The sequence below is a fragment of the Scatophagus argus genome, chromosome 19 (genome assembly GCF_020382885.2).
Source record: "Scatophagus argus isolate fScaArg1 chromosome 19, fScaArg1.pri, whole genome shotgun sequence".
Taxonomy (NCBI): Eukaryota; Metazoa; Chordata; class Actinopteri; family Scatophagidae; genus Scatophagus; species Scatophagus argus.
The window spans coordinates 7421747-7443076 of NC_058511.1; the positions used below are offsets into that span (position 1 = coordinate 7421747).

The window sequence follows — 21330 nt, forward strand, 5'->3', positions numbered from 1 at the left end:
TCTTGCACGTACGATGCTCCGTGATCCTTCGGGTTCAAATGCTCTTTTGTCCTGTCAGACTGAACTCAACGTGTAAATGGCCCCTAGGAAGGTATTTATGGCACTCGCCCTTTAAGAAGTCGCGCATGCGCACCTCAGTGAGAAAGTTAACTCCTGAACTTCGTAGTCAGAAAAATTCTGATATATAAAATAGAAGGGAAAACACCATTGAGTTGACATGGCATTTCGCCGAAGAAACAAGAGTTACCCTTTCTTCAGCCAGGAATTCTTAATTCAAAACCATGCCGATCTCGTCTTCAGTTTGGTGATTTTCATTTTGATTGGATTGATGTTTGAGGTGAGATGAACTCAGACTCTCTTTTCTTCCCTTCGTCTCGCTCAGCTGTTTTAAGATGGCAAAGCCTGCTGCACATTCAAAGATGTAACTTGGTGTGAAGTTGAAACTTATTCGGCTGAAATTACCGTTTGCCTTGCAGAAACGCTTGCATGTTTATTGACTGCATCTTATACCAGTCTAAGCAGTTTCGCGGATATGGTGGCAGCTTGCTGCAGTTTTTTAAGTTTCGTGAACGATGGATGTTTCTCCGTTCGCAATCAAAGTAACAATGCTTGATTTTAATATGAGCCGGAAAGTTACAGCTGAAAGCAGCAAGGTATAAACTGCAGTTATACGCGCTTACGTGTAGCTTGTTTGTCAAGTTTTCGTTGTCTTTCTCTGTATACTTTAATCCCAAAAGGACTTTCTTACATCGGAATGCAACTGTAAACTCGTGTAAGTTAAAGACAATACAAATTCGATACAGGCGGCTACTCAGAAACAACATAATATTAAGCATTTGTGTCCTAAATTTCACGTTTTACCCTCTTGTAAATGTCTTGTTCCAGCCAGTCCGCTTGAATTTTTGATTGCAAAATTCGTCATTTACCACCGAGAGTCCGATAAATACAGGAAGTAAAGCGTTTTCAGCTTACAAATTAAAAGCGAGTTAATGCTAGCATACGTCCAACAGCTATGTCGGTTTTATTTTGAAAAGCGGAGACGGAAGCGGTATGTCTTTTCGTCGCTAGCTGTACAGTGCTAGTTAACTGCCACGTCTCAAACTTTGAGCCGCTGTTGTTGGCTCAGCTGAACTGAAAGCCGCTTTGACCCGAGGGGATTTCACTACTGACACACAGTGAATGAATTAATTAATTGTCTTTATAGCTAATATCCTCTCCTATATGCTCGCGGACTCCCAGGTCGCCACTTCAGCATTTAGAACAGTTTCAATCCGGAACCCTGGTTGTGATCACACAGCTGGCCGAGTAAAAATAAGTAGGGGATTTCCTTCATATTTCTCCTTTCGGAAACCAAAAAAAGAGACTAACAGCACTATAGCTGGTCTTGAATCTGACTTGTTGGCGTTGACAGGCCACCTGTGGCCTCCCAGCTGGGGCCAGGGGACCAACAGGGCCCCTTGAGGTGTCTCACTATAGGCTGACACCAAATTATATTTAAAATGGCATTGCTTAAAAGAAAATGTTATCAAACCCCATCGTGTTCCCCAGTGGTTTTAAAATAAATTCCCACATAAAAAAAAGACATACAAAGGCTATTCTGACATTGTCGAGACTTGACTTGATGGAAGCAGAAACACCCACACTGTGAAGAGGGCTTTCGGTCACAGGATGTGTGGCTTTGTTTAAAGTGGTCACAAGCCAGAGAAACTTGGGGAAATGTACATCTCTGTGGAGGTGTCTGACATTAAATAATTTAGGAAGCTCTGTTAGATCAATATTTGTCATGCCAGACATGTTTTTCAGCAGCTGCTTTAGCAATTCAGCTGCCAGCAGGCAATTGCGATGCCAAACTGGGAGGATTTACTGATTCTGAAAAGCTACAATCCTCACTGTTTCTCTGTCCCCTGACATACCTGCAAACACATGTCACGAAACCTCTTGAGGCTGCATTCAGATGCTGAAACATGTTGCTAATTAACCATCTTGTTTAATTTCCAGGCCACAGCCAAGACAGCCATACTGTTCATTCAGCCTCAGTACAATGTCACCACGCTGTCACCAGGTATGCAGTGCACTTGAGGAATAATTATTAAATACTCACTTGAGTGCACAGTTTGTGACCTATTTACACTTCATACATTTCACAGTTTCACTTCTGCTACTGTTCCTGTATATGGCACCATTATATTATCACTGAACTGTGACTGCAGTGCTAGAGGATGATTATCCCCCCCATCCTGATTGCAAACATTTGCTGTGCTTGTGTGTTTAACTCCTCCCATGTGTGCTTAGAGGGAGAGGTGACATTTTACCATTATGGATGGAAAGACTGTGCCACCATCCTCTTCTATTTCTTCATCGCCATCATCCTCCATGCAGTGGTGCAGGAGTATCTTCTGGATGTAAGTACGCATCACTGCATCAGTCACACACTGAGGTCCTGCTATACTGCAATTATACCGCAGGCCTGAAAGCGATGTAATGTGGAGATACTGATTATTTTGAACTGACATGAAAGACAACAGAAAGTAACGAATATTGCAAAGGGCTGCAATGGGTAATTAATCAAATGGGGGCGAAGCTTTATTTTCTGAGGCTGTCATTTCTGAGGAAATTTCCATGTAATTTGGTACCAGCTGGCAGAAAAGAAGAGTTTACCTTGAAAGAAATGTCCAATTTAAACTCAAGTAAATATCCATTCATTAATAATTTTGAATTTTAAACTTCATTCTGCATCAGAAATTGGTGCACAGTTCAACCAGTGCATTTCTGCATGCCCAGTGTGTCCTGACTGTAGGTTATGCAGCAAGTAATTTAAAGCTGGCATAATTTCCTTTGGGAATTTTTTTTTGCACCCTGAACCTGAAACAAGTAAAAAAAAGAAAAAAAAACTGTGCTATTTTATCTCGTCAACCATTTCCCCAGTAACAGAGACAAAGAGTATGTTATTTATGAATATATCTGAATGTTGCATGCTGATGTTTTTCAGACTAAATCAAACTGACATTGTTCCAGTTGTCTCAGCATAGAGTTGTGGAGAGAGAGTAGCATTTAATCCATGTGAATGTATGAGCTCTTGTGTCATTGTTTAGAAATAGGCCAGCCAGGAGGAATGATGTTTTATTTTAGCACCATCATCACGGTTTCCGAAAGGAATACTTGAAAGGAATACTTCTTCAGAGGAGGGTTTTCAGCATCAGCCATAAATAGCATCTGCTGTCTTCTCTTGTCCTAGTTATTTGTGCTACTGTGTTATTTTCTTGTACATGACAATGACGGCGTTAACATGTCACCCATTGTGACTGGATTCAGCTGCATTCACATGATCTCTCGTATTGTTCCTGTTGCAGAAAGTGAACCGGCGCCTCCACCTCTCCAAGAGCAAGAATACCAAGTTTAATGAGTCGGGTCAACTGTGTGTCTTTCACTTGGTGTCGAGTGTGTGGAGTTTTTACATTCTCATAACAGTGAGTGAGATTTTTTTAAAATCCTGTTGTATTTAGTAACAACTTCCAGTTTATTCCAGCCCTTAAGACGTATTGCACACTAACAAACAACATTATACGGACTCATTTTCTCTCATTTCTTTACACAGGAAGGATATCTCCTGCATCCAAGCAGCCTTTGGGAGAACTATCCCCATATACACCTCAGGTATGACTGATGTGTCACTTACACTCAGTGATTACATAAAAACGATGTGTTTTTTAGTGCTGGGACCTTATTTATTAAACAGACTTCCGATCAGTTTTGGTCTTAAGTATGACTCAAGCAGAAAACCCACATATAAATAGTTATTTATAAACAACAACAGACGTTTGTAGCCTTACTTTGATGTGGAAATGATCTCATTTGTAAGCAAAGTTTTGACTTTTGACTCAGTTTTTCTACTGGGGTGTTGCAGTTGGGGATGCATAAGCAAGTCTGTGGTGAACCTTCCTCACAAGGAAGGTGATCTCAGCTTAAGGTGAATTAAGGTTTTATGCTCAGTATCTTTTTATGCATCGAACAAAAGCATGCCATTGAAATTTAGATTAAGATGGAGTCCAAATGTAACTATAAGAACGCAGGAGGCCCCTGGGCAATAAGAATATGGCAGTATTTGTTGATTATTATGTTATTTTTCTCAGTAAATGATAGTATAGGTATCCACAGATACTTCTGTATCATACAACAGAATACTAGGACTGGTACTAAAGTTTATTTTCTTAATAAGCAATAGACAAAACAAAACAAAAGTCCCTCAAAATTTCCCTAAGCCTTTTCTGACCAATAGCCATAAAACCAAATGTATACACTTAACTGCCATAGAAACTGATTGAAACATTCATACTTGATGGGCTGAAAGCAGTGAATTTTGGGCCATTTTTGCTTTAAAAAGACAAATGATTAATTAATAATAAAAACAGTAGAAGATTCAATTTTGTTTGATTGATGGATCAACTAATCAATTAATCAACTAAATGCGCCTTCATTTTGTTTTGTGTTGACTAATATTTTAGTCACTTTACAGCATGGTGAGGAACAATCCCTTTTTTGTTTTTGAGAAGATTACATAATTTGTCCCAGGGCTGAATTAAGGGATCCTGGGAGCAAAAATCATGATTACAGTATGATTTAAAACAAACTAATTGATTAATATACACAATATAGTTGATAGATGTTTACTATTAACCAGGTTTCTCAGAGGCTTGATTTTAACAGTTGCACAGTCAGCGGAAGCAACTAGGAAGTGTTAGTAGTGTAAATTGCTCTCAACCCTCTCCTTCTCGCCCTTTGTCCCTTTGTCCTACTTTCCTTCTGTCTGTCTATCTGGTCCAGGTTTCAGGTGAAGTTTTTCTACCTCACTCAGCTAGCATACTGGCTCCATGCCTTGCCGGAGCTCTACTTCCAGAAAGTACGCAAGGTCAGTAAGGAGGCCCTGGGAACTGAAGTATTAGAGTGTGACTAGATAAGCCCGGTGCGTGTGTGTGTGTGTATGTATGTCTTTATTTGTGCATCAGTTTGTGTATGTAATGCATGTGTGTGCATTAGACAGGGAGTGAGACAGAATAAAAGAAAATGCTGAACCTTCGCAAATGAAGGCTGTTTTGTTTTTCAGGAGGAGATTCCTCGTCAGCTCCAGTACATCTGTCTTTATCTGCTGCACATCACTGCAGCCTATTTGTTAAAGTAAGCATCCAGCAGAGGGACCCTTTCTTTTTTTTGAAAACCTGCAAATTCGAAGACATTTCAAGGAAGAATGCAAGCATAGTGAGAAAATTAATACTTTCTTCTTTCTTGTGTAGTATGAGCCGTGTAGGTCTGGTGCTCCTCTTTCTGCAGTATGTGTCAGAGCTGGGCTTCCACATTGCCAGGCTCTTTTACTTCACAGATGAGAACCATCAGAAAATGCAAGTAACCTCACAGAGCTGGTTTGGACTATTTTGTTCATTCACCCCAGCACCTTTTTTTCCCCCTTACTGACTGCATTGTGTGTCGTGCTTCAGGTTTGACATCTGGGCGGTCAGCTTTGTGTTTACACGGATGGCCACTTTGACCTTGATGTTCCTGGCTGTTGGGTTTGGATTGGCTCGTGCAGAGAACCAGGGTCTGGATTTGGAGATGGGCAACTTTAACACTGTACTGATAAGGTAATGACCTATAGTCAGTGTGTGTGGATGATTCATTTTGTAAATTACCTTTTTTTAGCTGCTGTAACAACTGTGAAGTCAAAACACACTGGGTGCCCATAAAAAGGGTTGACTTTTTAATGTTTTAAAGCATAAATTCAGTGACTCTGACACTGCAAAAAGGGCAACCAGACCAAGCCGTTCTTTGGTCGACTTGTCTCCAACAAAAGATACCATGAAACCCTGAGAAATTTACCAAACATTGTTATGTCCTTATTTCAAATGCACTCACACCATGGCCAGAAATTCATTTTTTTAATTCGTCACACAATCTCAGGTAGATTTTCCTAAACACACAGTTGCACTAATCTTCTTCTTCGGGCCCCTTCAGGATGACTGTTCTACTGCTGGTATGTTTTACTCAATCTTGGCTCCTCTGGAAGTTTATCCGCTTCCAGCTGAGGCGCTGGAGGGAGTTCAGACATGAACAGGCTGTTCGCAAGAAGGCCGTCACAAAACAAGCCCTACGGCCACTGAAGAGAGACTCACGTAAGTGCCAACATCTGCTCGAGCATGTTCATAATGCACTGACCTCATCAGAAAACAACTGTTTCATAATACTAAATATTAATATTTTCAGGCACGTTGCTTGATTCATTACCTAAAATACATTTCATCTCTGTCTGTCCTGCTAGTTGGTCACCATGAAAATGGAGTTCTTAAAGCTGAGAATGGAGCCTCACCTCGGACCAAAAAACTCAAATCCCCCTAATACAGCACACTGACTGGCCTGAACAGCGGCCTTAGCCCTGGCTAAGGTTTCTCATCAGTACAACAGGGAAGCTGGCGGCCACTGGCTACCGAGCCTCTTGTTGAGTATGTCCTGAGATGTTACAGGGACTCAGTCACTACAGACTTAGGCTTGAATGCTGGAAAATGAAATCTAAGGAAATCCCTTGAGCCCAACAGACATTTACTTCTTTCATCAGTATTTGTTTATACACCCATGCAGCCTGCTATCCCTCTCCTTGGAGCACCATTTTATGCCGAATGATTAAAATGTAAAGTGAATGCAGTATGCAGCACACCTTACTGCATGTCAGTGTTCAACATGTTGATGCATATCCTCATACCTAAGTACTGTACTGATTGTAGTTGTAGTGTTGTCTGACGTTTTCAGCTCTTCCCATTGAGCCGGCTTTGCTTGTTTTCTTGTCTGGTCCATTGGAGCAGAAAAATGTTACTGATGATATGGTTTGATATGAGCTTACTGTATACTGGCCTTAACGTTATCTCTTTGATATGTCAGAGAAGGGATTTTGGCCAAACAATAGAATGATCATCTGAGCTCTTCCAAATGATTTGTGTCTGTTTAAAATCGTACAGTTGTCACTGGTTGCTTAACAAATAAGCATCAACTATGTATGTTGATATTACCGCATGCCATTCCATGTCTTTTTTTTTTAAATTGTTTTGTTAATTACTTTATTAAATAATGCAATTTTCTGAATTGGAGTGTTGACCTTATTATAAAAGGAGACAAGTGCATGCAGAATTACATGGATTTTTTTGCTATGTTTCCAGTGTTCTCTTACAGTAAAATAAACAGCAGTGTGTTTCGGGTCTGAATGGGGTGGTGCAGGTGGAGTCAGCAATGCTTTCAGCTTTAATGCTATGGACAGCATGATAAAAATGGCCTGATCTTCTGTTTGTCTAGATGAAATGGTCTTGCTTGATTGCTTGTCTATAACGTAACTTTTTGAAGTAGCTAAATAGGGTAGGTTCTGGCAATGTAAGGGGAGGTATTTTGAGGTCTACACTCCAACACCAAACAGTTGTTGTATTTGATAAATTACCTGAAGGTGTCAGATTCTGCCAAATAGATCACCTCTTCCACAGTAGGTTCAGTTTTTATTTATTATGTTTAGGAACATTCTGAACATTCTGTCTTTGATTGATTCTGATGCTTTTCCGACATCATGAAGATGGCCCTGCCACATCATCGCCTGATGAAGGATGAAAATAAAAATAAAAAAATGGGTATAAATAGTTGCATATAAAAAATCCAAAGTTTTAAAAAGTGACTGACTACTGGAGGAAATGTATTATATACAGACAGTCTTGGAGGAGCATGGTTTTTGCTTAACGGCTAATTTGGTTTTTACCATTCTGATCATCTGGCTGGTTGATTGCTGTTTTCATGCTGAGCTTTTGATGAATAGACTCCGGAGTCTGACAAGGAATTGAGTGGTCAGCATCGGTCAACACAAAGCGGTGGCTGAAAACTGAGTGAGGGGAGAGAGATGCTGTGTGTTAGGATTTTAGGCTTTAATATTACCCACTGCCCCACTGGAAAATTTAATCTATTTGGTATATAGTTATATGGTATTATTATTTTCCCCATTGGACAAAAGATATTGTAGTTTCTAAATATTAGTTTTGCAAACCAAGACCTAATAACACAACAATTAGTACAGGCTGTTAAATGTAGAATGTTACCCTCTACTGTGGCTCCAATAGCAAAGTCTGCCGGTGAGTAGAACTCTGGGTTTTCAGCTGTAGAGCCTGGCTTGGGGACACGCATCTTTTTCAAAAACTTGCCACCGATGAAGCCAGAGTTGCGAACAGGCTGTTCAAAAATACTGATCATGCCATCTGACGGGAAGCAGGACAGTATGAAACGTCGTCCCTCATCTTCAGGACTAGCGGAATCCTGGAATGTCAGCAACACAGGACATTTTACACAATGAGAGAAATTATGTATTTTGTTGCTGACGGCTTTGAATTTTGTCCGGTCAGTTACTCCTTACCTTGTTTTAATGCAGAGTCAGGCCCGAGGTTACAATGTAGAATGACCAACAGGGCTTGTTTTAGTACTTAATCTTGTGACTCGTAACTACATATAACCCAAAAACAGTCACCTGGACGGTTTACTCACCAGCCTGGCTCTGTAGTGCAGAACTTTGTTGTCGTTTTCCAGCATCTTTAACATGTTCTTTTTAGGAGGCTCAGGAATTAAAGACAAACAATTCTGGAGAGAGTCTTCAAGTGAACCAAAACCGTTGTAGGGAGGGACCTCCTATAAATATCATCAGGAGTTGGTAACGGAAAAAGAAAAAAAATGTTTATAACCCCATTAGGCCACACGTAGTCAGGCAACACGTGTTTTGCGAAGGAAAACAAAAGACATACATGATGAAATTAATTTCTCACCTTCTTTCTCTCCTGAAGCTGGTCAGTCTTCTTCGGGATCTCCATGGGGCTCATCTCCATGTCGGGGTGGTTCTTCTGGTAATACTCCTTAGTGAAGCCATCACAGTCATACAGCAGGAAGGCACGGCCCAGCAGTTTTACTGTTTGACCCACTTGGAAGTCTTTTGGGGAGTAGTACTCATCCACCTCGTCTTCTGAAATCTTCAGCACACAGCTGGGAAAGGTCTCTGGAGAGAAATAATAATAGTGTTATATAGCAGTTAAGAAATACCACTGTATTTATTGTGTCATGATATTTATTTTTTCCTACTTTATGGTTTATTTGATTTTAAACACATTTAAGGTGTTTACTTTAATCTGCTTTTTTATAATGTCTTTGCATTTGTCTTTTTAAACTGCTGTCTGTTTAAAAATGCTGTTTTTGTCTTTGTTTTGTTTTTTTTTTTTTATCTATTGTAAATTCATTGTAGGTCTGCATTGTGTCTGTTTCATACAAAAAGGAGCAAAGACATAAAAGTATTGCATTGTATTTTATCTTTTTGTATGAAACAAACTACTTGAGGTGGTGGTATGAACCGTTGAAGTTGGGAGGAGACGATAAACTAGGGCAGCATGCTGTTTTTGCACCCATGAGGTCAAACGGTGTTGCTCACCAGACTCTGGTTTCATTTTCTTGGGCAGCTTCTGTCTGCGCATCAGGAAAGGGAAGGCAAGTTTCCCACTGTTGAGTTTGTGGACCTCTCTAATCTCCACAGTGTCATCAACCAGGTAATACTGAATTGTAACAGACCTGGTGTCTCCGTAAAGAGAGTCAGCATCATCCCACAGGGCAAAGAAACGCAGCACCTGACCAAAAAGATGTTAACTTGTGAAACTGGTTAAGTTAAGTTAACTGTCAACTGGCTAAGTTAAGTTAAAGAAACATGAACTTCAACAAAAATTAAATAAGATGGCTTTTGTTAAGTTATCTGATTGTTGCAACAGATATGCAATGCTTGGTGCTGATGTATCTGGAAACTGGTGGAAACTGATATTTACAAAAGCCAATAAAAAAAAAAAGCAGTGCCACGTCTCACACAATCAGAGTGCTGTCCAGATGTGGGTTTGTAATAGTTACCCAGTGAGTTTGGAATGAACGGAATTTCCCTTACCTTACGATCCATGGTGAGAAACTGACGCATTCGGTCTGGTTTGGATGGTGTTGTGTAGGAAGATTGAGGTTTTTTCCGACGTTCGCTGAAAGGATCCACAGGCATCGGCTCAGGGTCGTTCAGAACAATGCCCTCACTTTCCATGAATTCCTATGATGAATGAGTGACACAGGCAGAGATTATAGAGTACATTTACAGCAACATATCCATATTTATGTGTCAGTGAGAGCATTCGTACAGGTCAACGTACCTTTGTAAAAGCATCACACTGTATAATGTGGTATTTGACCCCGTACACCTCCAGGTCCATGCCGAGATTGAGGTCTTTCCACACATAATGGTCCCCGCGGTCATTCTTTGGCAGACGATGGCGTTTGATCCTTTTCCCATGTGGTAACCCAGAATTCTCCACCCTGGGCTCAATGATGCACATACTGTCATCCTCAAGGTAGTAGCAGATGACCACGGAGTGCACGCGGTACTCCTCTTCAGTGGAGTACAGGATATTTTCCACAAAGTATGCAAAGAATCGCAGCACCTACAAGACAAGAGGGTGGCAAAGATCACACAAACAAGGAAATAATTGGACGGTTATTTAACAACAACCTTCAGATAGTTACCTCACATTTCTAGGCATTTTTGTACCTTCTTGTCAAGGGCCACATAAGCTGGGATGAAGTCTTCGCCAAGGCTCTGGTCATAGCTGCCATAAGTGAAGTCCAGTGTGTCTACGCACAACTCATTCATCTCCTTCTCGTTCAGCTGCTCCCATAAAAGAGGATCCTGTCCAATGCCCACAGTGGGGCGAAGGGGCAGGCTGTAGCCATTTTTATATATTAGGGTCTGCGGGAGATTGAAGGCTGACTTCTGCGGAGATAAATCAGTTAGGGGGAAATAAATTTGCTCTGGTAAATGCAAATATTTGCAGCACTGAGTCAAGTGTACACTCAAAATTATCACGTGTTTTAATCTCCGGAATAAAAACTGCATTTTTCACCCACAGCTTTTACTAAGTTCCAGAAACATCAATAGAAACAGCACAGCGACACATTTCCAGACAATTCAAAAACAATTAACCCAGTATTTCTACAAGGTACAACTAAAAGAAATTGAGTGAAAAAATTATGTCCAAGAAACTGATATTGACAAACATTCAAACTTAATAAAATGTAAAGTAGCTATCACCACAATTTTTACTGAGAGTAAATTCCAGACTTTAATTGAAAGCCATGTCCTTCTACTGTGGCAACAATAACAGTTATTAGCACTTTACATGACAGATCAGGTCTGAGTAACACTCAAAACTGCAACGCAGTTAATCTGAAGTAAGAACTGCTCGAATGCAGGATTTGTATTTGCACAAGTGAAAGAGAACAACGATTTTTTTTTCGCGGGAAAAACCCGCATTTGGCCAATATGAGTCAATCGTAAATTTGAGTAAGTTTCAATGTAGTTTTTACCGTTACATCCCGAAAAGTGTATGGTGGTAAAAATGGTAATCCACGGCTGTTCCAGTTCACTGACATTGCTGGTCTTTCAGTCGGCCTATGTTTTTCGATTTCGTCTGCTCTACAAAATGTCAGTTTGTGGATTTACTTAGGTTTCGTTGGCGAGGCTGCGGTAAGTTAACGGTATCCATGGAAACGGCACAACAGTAACCCATTTCAGGACAATTAAAAAAAAAAAAAACAGTTAAACCAACATTTCTATACAGTACAACTGAAAAAAGGGGGGATGAACAAAAAAAAACAAGGAAATGAAGTAATCTCCAAATGGATAAACTGATAAGACCATTCAAAATGAATGAACGAAATTGCATAACCACCATAATATCAAGATGTTTTTATGTAGCAAAGCTTTTGTCCTAATCTACGTGCTACAATCAATTCGAGTGAATTATATCTGCAAATGATTTGTTATACCAATAAACTAACTTTATTATAAATGGATGACTTTTATTTACACTTTAGACTAACTAAGAGCTCTAATTTTACCAGCAGGGGGCGAACAACACCAATAAATCTCACAACTCGACCTGCCACACAGGTCATCAAAAGCACACAACTTTGTGAGTTCATCATGACCTTATCGTGCAATGTTTACTTCCTACATATGTAGTATTATATCACAATGAGATTAGAGCAGTACTCCCCCCCCCCACAGTACAAAGCAATTACTTTACATAACTGGATTATAATAAAAACAATGTGCACATATGAAATGACATTTAAAATTCAAATAAGGAAATGTGCAAAATCAAACAACACATGGTACAAATTATTTTTGAACACAGTTTATTCCAAGCACAGGAGTCATATATTTTGGTCTCACTTTACCAGCTGTTGGCACACTGTCATCCCATTCACACCTTTAAATCTGTTCGTAACTGTTTAGAAAACAAAATAGAAAGGGATTTTTTTTTATGTCCTGTGTAACTCTAAGTTAAACTCTCTCTTAATCAGGAAAATACCAAGCTTTTTTTGTCAGAAAACTATAATTAATTCTACACTTGAATCCAGGGCAGCGCAAACAGAACTGGACTGACAATAGCTTATTTTATCAAACTGCAACTTAAACATGATTTAAAAGAGGCAGTGCTGGCTCCTTCTCCAGATAGACGTGAGCAGTGATTATCACAAGCATCTGGTTTAGCACTGGCATCTTTGAAACAAGGACATGGCTGACACAACACCTGAAAGTTGCTTTCAGTGAAAGAACAATAATGCCTACCAAATTCACCGGTACAAGACTGGATATTATGGTTATGTACATTTACATCTGGGGAGAAAGGAAGTGCAATGTGTGACTGAGACATTCAGATTTTACATATGCTCCACTTAAGCAAAACAACAGTAATGATTAAAGTGAATACATATATGATAAGCTATATATGGAATATTCAATGGATAAATCATTTGACCAGTTTCCGACTTATATACCAGCTGCACTCTTGACAACAGTGACTTAATAGCTAGAAAAGGCACTGCACTGTGAATTAAACATACTGTATCAAAAATAAGGTTAAATCACTAAACCTCTTTGAGGCTCTTTATATGATATTTCTAATTCTTCTCTTTGAATGCTGACAAAGATGTTTAAATGGGCTGATCCCCTTCTTAGGAAGCAAATACATCAACCAAACACAGAAACACTAGGATTGCATCCCTGAGGTGCCAAATAACCTTCGCCAAGTATAAAAATATCTCATAATAAACCATACTTGAAAACAAAAAAATACACAACATCAATAAACTATTAAATATTATAAAATAGATTTCATAAGGGCTGAGATGAATTAACCCAAAAATATCTTTTGGTTTTCATAAAGTTCAAAAGGCAGCATGGTTATTCACTGTGAAAAGATTGTCTTACTTTGTCCCACTATCCAGGTACACATCTGTTACTTGTATGCTGCCCCCTCTGTTAAGTCGACACTTGAATACTGGAGGGCGCTGAGCATAAAGGTCCAAGTGTCACAGTCATTTGCAGCTGCCTCGTGCTCTGCATAAAACAGACCCAGCTGAGGCCCTGGTCCTTCAGTCACCATGTAGTGTGTGTCTAAAGGCAGCTAACCCATAGATCCTCACTTCAGAGAGGCTCGCTGAGGTCACTGGCAAGGCAGCGTAGCCTTTCACCCCTCGCTTCCGGCAGAAAGAGGCAGCTAAGAAGTGAGCTTACCGTGCAGAGTGGGAGCTTATTCTCGTACTGAGCAGGGTACAGCTTATGGTACCCAGAGGAATATGCAAACCAGCAGAGAGGGAGTACTTTCTCCCCCCCCCCCCAAGTCTGCAATTCCTTCCACACTTCTCATCAGGGTGAGTCGCTTTTGCATGATTGCTTACAAAGCTTCATAAAAGTCACACCTCTTGCATCTTTCCAACCCAAGTGCGTCCTAGATTTTTGTTAAAGTCACAGAAAAAAAGCTCCTTAGCAGTCCTCAGTAATACCGGTTGAGGCTCCGTGTCCCAGGGATGTCAGGCTGCCCATTCATCCAGATCTCTCGGATGATTCGCTCCCTCTCCTCCAGCCTCTGCGCTCTTTCCAGCTCTTCCGCTGACGTGAACACGTTCATGTTAAGCGTGCGTTCGAATCGCCGATGCCGCCGCGCCGACAGATCCGAGGTGGTGTCCCAGTCTGAGTCTGAGTCGCTGGAATCGGAGGACGTGTTGGTGGGCCGTGCTCGTTTCTTGACGGGAGGCCGCTGGCGGGGCTGGCAGTCGGTGCGACAGGAGATCTGGACCACCAGGGCGAAGAGTGTGAGGAAGAGGCCCAAACACACACCACAGACGAAGAACAGCGCTGCCCTCTCTGGATGGTCTATTATGGGTGAAAAAGATAGACAGCAAGAGTGTAAGGGGGGAATGCAACGTTTAGTTACGTTAGTCTAACTAGATCTTTGGACTTGATGTTGGACCTTATTTTCCTCTGACCTTTTCAGCCTGCTTTGTTATAAAATATTCCACTTGATGGCTCACTCACTGTAATGAACACTGGCTGCACACCTAACAAGTCATGTTACTCACTTCCTGAACTTGGCCTATTGGTTTGAGCAAAATGTCTCACAAATTCTGCAAACCCTCATATGAACTGTAATTTTCCGTCCCCTTGTCTTCACAAATGTATTTTTAAATGTTGTTAACGTGTCCCTCCACCTCCAAGCTCACACTTAAAGGGCTTACAGTTATTTTTATAATACTTAATACTTATCGATAAAACACATTTCTTTAATGCAGATCATAAAATTTTACATCATCTTACAATTGCGAGAAAACTTTTTTTAACAAGTTCGAAGCGAGTTAGCTCAAGTCATAGGCTGGAGCCTATCCCAGCTGACTACGGGCGAGAGGCGGGGTTCACCCTGGACTGGTCGCCAGTCAATCGCAGGGCCAACACACATAGACAAACAACCACACACTCTCACCTAGGAACATTGTAGAGTAGCCAATTAACCTAATGTGCATGTTTTTGGTATTGTGGGAGGACGCCGGAGAACCAGGAGAAAACCTGGAGAAAACCCACGCAGGCACAGGGAGAACATCCAAACTCCACATAGAAGGGCCCAGACCAGGATTCAAACCTGGAACCCTCTTGCTATGAGGCGACAGTGCTAACCACTGCACCACCGTGCCGCCCTACATTGATTCCCTGTGGTGGAATTTCATCTCTTCCCAAAGGAGGTCAAGTTAAAGTCTCAAACTTACCTGCCATCAGAGCCTTTCGACCACTCATGTCATGTCACATAAGATATAATGAATGTTGCCCTACCTGATATGTAAGTGTAGGCAGCCAGGGCGTTGCTGATAAGGGCCATGTTGGGGCTATAGGTGGAGTTGATGATAGGATTCATGCCTGGGGGCTGCAGTGGGCTTTCTTCTCCTCTTCTTCCACCTCCTCCTCCTCCTCCTCCTCCTGCTTCGGAAAACTTCTGCTCGTTGGGGTTTGTCTCCCTAATCTTCTTCCTATCTGCAAACGACAACAGAACAGGAAAGTTCAGTTCAACCACACAAAGAAGGTTGGATTCTGAAATGAAGGTGAGCATCTGATTTTTTAGACACAGATGTTTTTCAACAATTTCATTTCTAGTTAGACGATGAATACACTCCGGGCCCACATACCACATGTACAGTCAGATTGTGACAGCATTAGTTAGGTCATTTATGGTAAAATGAGTGCGTGTTGTCTCTGAGGTATTGTGACTACAGCATTCAGACCACTTAGTCATCGCCAGCCTCTCTGTGGTTTTCAGTTTTTAGGAGATACGCTTCTGTATAAAGATGCATGATACACAAAGGCACACATGTTCACAAAGAGTTGTGTGTTTCAGAGGATAACACAACATCCGCTTCTGTCAAATTCATTCTGACTCAGGTCATTAAGAAACAGAGAGCCACATGGGAAAAGTTTGCACTTTGGCTTCATTTCAAAATCTCCCCTTTAAAATCTCAATCTATTTATAGATGCGAACAACTGTTTCCTTCTCATGACTGTCATCACGGTACAACTTCTTTCAGACTTTACATGCTGGTTGCTGTTGTGTATGCAAAAGTGGAGGACTTGAGTTTAGAGAACAGATGGTTTGATTACTGAGCACAGTCGCTTTCCAAGTGCAACTACTGTAACTTAAACTCCAAGAATAAGTGATGCATCACTGAAAAAAAAAACAACCTTTTAAGCTTCAACTGCCAAAACAAACAGGCATTCAGTTCAGAGACCAAAGCCTTGTGTACATATGTGTGCACAGTCATATTTACATGGTTGTTTTTTTGTCAGTGTAGGAAGGCATGCTGTGGTGACCTGTCACACACACACACACACACACCAGTGACCTCTAATTGCAGAGGCTCTACGATGTGTCAGGCTTCTCTTTATCTGATAAATGCAGTTTAGAATGGAGTTGCTCACTGAAGAGGTAAATGTTTCCACCTGGACCCACTGCTGCGGTGCACACATCAGCTAACATTCAACCAGCAGACCACAATTTCTCCGTAAAACACAGATGAATCAGCAACAGAAGACGTTCTAGTGCAGAGTGCAGCAGTGGCTCTTTTGATGAAAAACTTTTAATGTGATAAACTCAGGTGTAATCATTATCAATAATCCTGTCATTTATTATTTTAAACTCTAATATTCAGTGACATTTTAACAACAATAAATGCTGTTTTTGCCTCATGTCCCTTCTTCGTGTGTTTCGTCTCTGATCAATGCGTCAGAGATGGAAACAGGTTTTTCGAGATGAGTGGAGTGTTTGATGCTGGTTCAAGGAAATGAAAGCATTCATGCGTCAGGAACTGTCAGCGCCACAACACTACATCTCCTGCGCGCTCCCTCTCTTAACTCCTCATTCATTCATCTATCCTCCTAATTAGTATAGTGCCAGCAGCCGAAGAGAGCACTTAGTGTGCTGGACGCAGGCCACCATCCCTCATGAATAAAGCTTTGTTTAAGTTTCCTTCCTTGCTGGCGTCTCCTTTTTTTCATTTTATTGTTCTTATTCTGTCTTGTCCTTCTTTCTCTCTGTGGGAGCTTGACCATAGAACAGACTGATTTAGACTGTGGTCACATATAACTGCAATCACTGGCTCTTGGAAAGCTGTATATTTTTAAGACCGGTGATCATAAATGGTCCAAACTGATAGTTCTGCTAGGGTACATATGGAAACGGTTGAACCCATGCGACTTTAAATATACATACATATATGACCCAACTTGAGACCTGAGTTACTGTTTGTCTTGATGCCTGGGAGGCCTTGGGACTGTTTGGTGTTAACTGCTCTCCATGGGAGACTGTGAGACTGTGTGTGTGTGCCAATATGTGTGAGACTGAAAAAAAGCTTATATCCTCACCTGGAGCAGAGTCGGGGCTTTTAACTGTGGTCCCCTCCGGAGGACTGTCTCCTACTATGTTGGGGTCATGGGCACTGGGTGGTGGGGAGTACACCGGCGGTCTGGGTCCCTGCTCCTGGAGCAACTTCTTTGGGACTTCATAAAGATGGACAGATGGAGCAAAGGAGGGATGAGGGAATCAAAGAAAGATACAGAGGATAATTAGATTCCTGTCTTATTTGAAAGGGAAATGGATAGCAGTCGTATCAGTTGTTCATTCATTTATTGGAGATATTTTGGTGTCATCAGTATGTCTGCAAATATTCAAAAAGAAATGATGGTATATAAATATTTTACAGGCTGCATTCTTCTGTGTTTTTGTAAAAAATCAGTTTAATAGAGTCTTAAACATTTGAAACGTTGTATAACCAGTAATGAATGTTTTTTTTGCATCTTGGGTGCAGGGGAAAGAAGGTTTTAATAATGATATTTAATCACAAAACACACAAGATCAGCATCAGTATCCATTTGGACTTTCTGGTCACATAATGAAAGGCCAATATTCACTCTGTTTTTGGTCCCCACCAACTCCTGATGCAAATGTCAGGTATTGTAGCTGCTAAATGTTCACCAGCTAGTTGGTAATTGTGTTCATCTGCTGTTTGGTGTTGGGCGGGTAACATGCAAAAGGTGTAGAGTGAACCAAACCAAAACAATAAAGTTGGGTGCCAGACACAAACCAATAGCTTTTATCATTTTTTGTTAGTCCATCAGGTTTTGTATTTGTGATGTTCTTTATCGTCCTTTTTCCTTAGGAAGTGTCTCGGTGACAACATCAGCAGCAGTTGTAAATAGCACAATGGGGGTGATTCACACACTCCTCCTGAACATCCACTGTGATTCCCGAAAGTCATGATGCTGCCTCCTCCTCACCCCTTCACATCCCCCAACCTCACGGTGTGCTGTGAGTCAGGGAGTCTGCACTCTTTCCCCCAGACACAAACCCACAGTGCAGTGGGCTATACATTCCTGCCTGCGCACATGTGGTTTTGGAGGCAGGGCCATGCTCCGGTCAATGTGTTTGTCTGCCTCTGTCAGATCAGCGGTGAGTCACAGCTCAGCCTATGACTGTCCATCCAGCTTTAGGACCTATCTGTCTGCCATTCCTGCTTCTTCACTGCTCTGCGCAAACAAACAGGCAATGATGAATAATCAGTTGTCTGGTTTTGCTGACATCAGTAGCACTAATAGTGAAACTGTGACATGCGATTCAGGGTAAAAATGGACCATTTGTTTAAAGGCTGATGAATAATCACACTGATCAAATTTCAAGAGATTTTGGCAGTGATCCAAGAGTCAATCAAGGCGCAGGAAGGAGTAGAACAGACCCAGCAAAGTTTCTCTCCACTGGATACTACTTACACCCTGGACACATTACAAGGTTTTTCCAACTGTAAGCAATGATGAAAAATCTGAGCAGGAACATTACAGTACAGTACTGACATTTATTGTAAAGATTATGACCTAAAGCTTATCCTTTTATTAGACAGCTGATGGTAGAGATTGTCAAGATATATTGGTGGAAGGAAACTCTATCCATAGCACTTGCACACACATAACGACAGCCGTCTTTGAGCAGTGTGTATTTAAGGACTAGATATTTTGTGGTACTCCTGCACCTGAGCTCCAAGGATGTCATCTGCCTACACAGCTTGATACCTACAGGACTGCATTCGCTAAAAATGTTGAAAGAAACTGGCATCAGGCGTGTGTGAGACTGATACAGCTGTACAAACTGTCGTATATAAACTTACAGTTCAGTCTGACAGTCACGTTAAGCTCCACCACATCTTGCAGAATCATTTTTTCTGTCATATTTTCATACTAACTTAACTAATAGGAAGCACAGCCACTGAGAACTGTGATCGATTAGCTTGATTAGTGAGAACCTTGCAGAGTCACACACTCATACTCTCTAACTTATTTTTCTATGTATACCATATTATCTCCTGTCAAATGAACAGAGGGAGCTGTATGGAGCAATGTACATGTGAGAGGAGAAGGTTTTGATGCTATCTTACTGTAGCCGATGAACAAAGCCAGTTTATTGAGAAACTTCAAAGAACTCTGCGTAATCTGGCTCCAACTTTTCCTCTTCCCATGAGCCAAAGGGCCGGAGGTTGGAGCCAGACTAACAGGGGTAGTCAATGATTTCTGATCTTTCTTTAAATCTGCTTAGACAGGTTCACCTTACTACATCAGAAACATATACTCTTACATTTAAATACTGTTCAGTAATTGCATCATCCCATGTGGTAAACCGCACCAATCTGTTGCCTAAATAGGTTTTTTTTTTTTTAAAATTAAACCACATTTTTTGCAGGTCTGGTTGGCACAAACTAAATAAACAGAGCTCCCCACATGTGGAGGTGAAAAAGGCAGAGAAATAAAGAAACAGGATTTGGCCTAGCAGCTCCCCTTGTCCTCCCTCATCAGTCTGACACACTAATCATGGGCTTTAAAACTCCACGCTGCCACCATCCCCACGCCACGCCCTGATTACAGCCCTCTGATTGGCCCTAATTGGCTGCACATGTGGCTCAGGGCCACAGCTGAGAGACGCCACAATGTGGCACACACACATTCACCCGCACACACATTTTTACACAATTAAGGGACATATAAATGAGATACGCATACAAAAACGCATGCAGCCGTCCCTGTACATACACGTACAGTGCACATATGGATGAATTACATGGAAAACATGCACACACACACACACACAGTAAAAAATATCCTTCCAAACTGCCATTTTTCATGTTATGTTTATCTATGGGCTTAAGTCAGTACAGTATAGTAAATTGACTGCTGGTTGTCTAAAAATACATGTCAAAAGGCTAAAACCTCTCGAAGCAAATGGCCGCAAACCACACGTCGAGCAGGAAAAACTTTACCAGTAAAAGAAAGAAAGGGGAGTGCAAGGGAGAGAAACCGAGGATATAAATCACACTCTGTAGCCTGTATTATAATGGCATGGTCATATAAACGCATGGCAAATGAGTCCTCGCAATTCTCAATATAGCTCCACTAAATGGGACCTGTGCCAGCGCAGAACCTCTCACAGCGCTGGATCGCCACGGGGAGCGAAGATACGAGGCGGGAAAAGAGTGCCCATAACAATGGCCAGTGTTTACACTGGCAGAGCCCAGCTTTGTTTTCACATGGGCTCTACAGGCCAGGGTGTGTGTGTGTGTGTGCATGCCTGTACATGTCTGTTTGTGGGCCATGTGCTGACCGATGCAGAATACAGTTGGGACAAAGCCCTGGAAGCCAGAGGGGATATAATGAAATATTAAACCGCGCTAAATCTGAGATGAGATCAGAGCTAGGCCATTAATTTAGCCAGACTACAGCCTTTAGGAATATATATCGTTGCTGTCCGACAAAAAAATGTATCTCCACTTTTTACGTTTCTGACATTTTTCATTGTACGGCATGTCCGCATTTCTCCCAAGCAACTGATGTGTTGGGTATTTATAAAGACACGGCAGAACATGTGAGAAACCGTGAGCCACATATATTTTTATATTTTTGAGACCTGAGATGTGATTCATTTGTAGCAAATCTTAAATTAGTTATGTAGTGAACAACATTTTACCACATAACACTTTGGGTCATAATTTTCATGTGAAAGGATAAATAGTATTATAGTGCTAAAAGGAGTGCATTGAAACAATGTACTGGTATACATTATATGTGCACGTGTGTAAGAAGTGAGAGCAAAAGCCTCTGGTTTCAATCATCACACAACCAGTGCCTACTTAATCCACAACATTGAAGTGTTGCCTTGATGCACAGGCAGGCGCGCACACACACACACACACACACACACACACACGCACACACACACAGTGCCTCAAAAACTCAAATCAGTGTTTATAGACACACTTAGACCGACAGAATCCTTTTTATTCTGTTTTTCCTCTTTCTCCTGCTTCCCAGTCAGACGCCACACAGGGAGGCATGCA

The 21330-nt window shown here is 41.3% G+C and overlaps 3 protein-coding genes across 5 annotated transcripts in view; 1 reads left to right on the plus strand and 2 right to left on the minus strand.

Annotated features, from left to right (window-relative positions):
- Positions 1–117: 117 nt before the first annotated feature.
- Positions 118–7263, plus strand: tram2 (translocation associated membrane protein 2). 2 transcript variants are annotated; one of them, XM_046373834.1, is made up of 11 exons: positions 118–337; positions 1999–2062; positions 2293–2402; positions 3351–3467; positions 3596–3654; positions 4822–4906; positions 5102–5172; positions 5289–5393; positions 5490–5633; positions 6004–6161; positions 6308–7263. In XM_046373834.1, exons 1-11 carry the CDS (start codon positions 218–220, stop codon positions 6382–6384), a joined length of 1110 nt encoding a protein of 369 aa, XP_046229790.1. In that variant the 5' UTR covers positions 118–217; the 3' UTR covers positions 6385–7263. The 2 variants fall into 2 exon arrangements, with proteins under 2 accessions (XP_046229790.1, XP_046229792.1); XM_046373836.1 differs by lacking the exon at positions 118–337 and adding an exon at positions 372–653.
- A 240-nt stretch (positions 7264–7503) lies between these two features.
- efhc1 (EF-hand domain (C-terminal) containing 1) lies at positions 7504–11647 on the minus strand. Its single transcript, XM_046373831.1, has 10 exons — positions 11437–11647; positions 10622–10843; positions 10227–10514; positions 9977–10126; positions 9479–9671; positions 8826–9052; positions 8551–8691; positions 8112–8325; positions 7778–7897; positions 7504–7618 (listed from the first exon to the last, which is right to left on the minus strand). The coding sequence occupies exons 1-10, from the start codon at positions 11500–11502 to the stop codon at positions 7590–7592; spliced, it is 1650 nt and encodes a 549-aa protein (XP_046229787.1). The 5' UTR covers positions 11503–11647; the 3' UTR covers positions 7504–7589.
- A 606-nt stretch (positions 11648–12253) lies between these two features.
- Positions 12254–21330, minus strand: part of LOC124050884 (protein eva-1 homolog A) — a 67970-nt gene continuing 58893 nt past the window's right edge. For both annotated transcript variants that reach the window (XM_046373832.1, XM_046373833.1), the window contains 3 exons: positions 17321–17455; positions 15242–15439; positions 12254–14293 (listed from right to left, as the gene is read on the minus strand). In XM_046373832.1, coding sequence (XP_046229788.1) covers positions 13914–14293; positions 15242–15439; positions 17321–17455 — 713 coding nt within the window. In that variant the 3' untranslated portion in view covers positions 12254–13913. The remainder of the gene's footprint in view (positions 14294–15241; positions 15440–17320; positions 17456–21330) is intronic.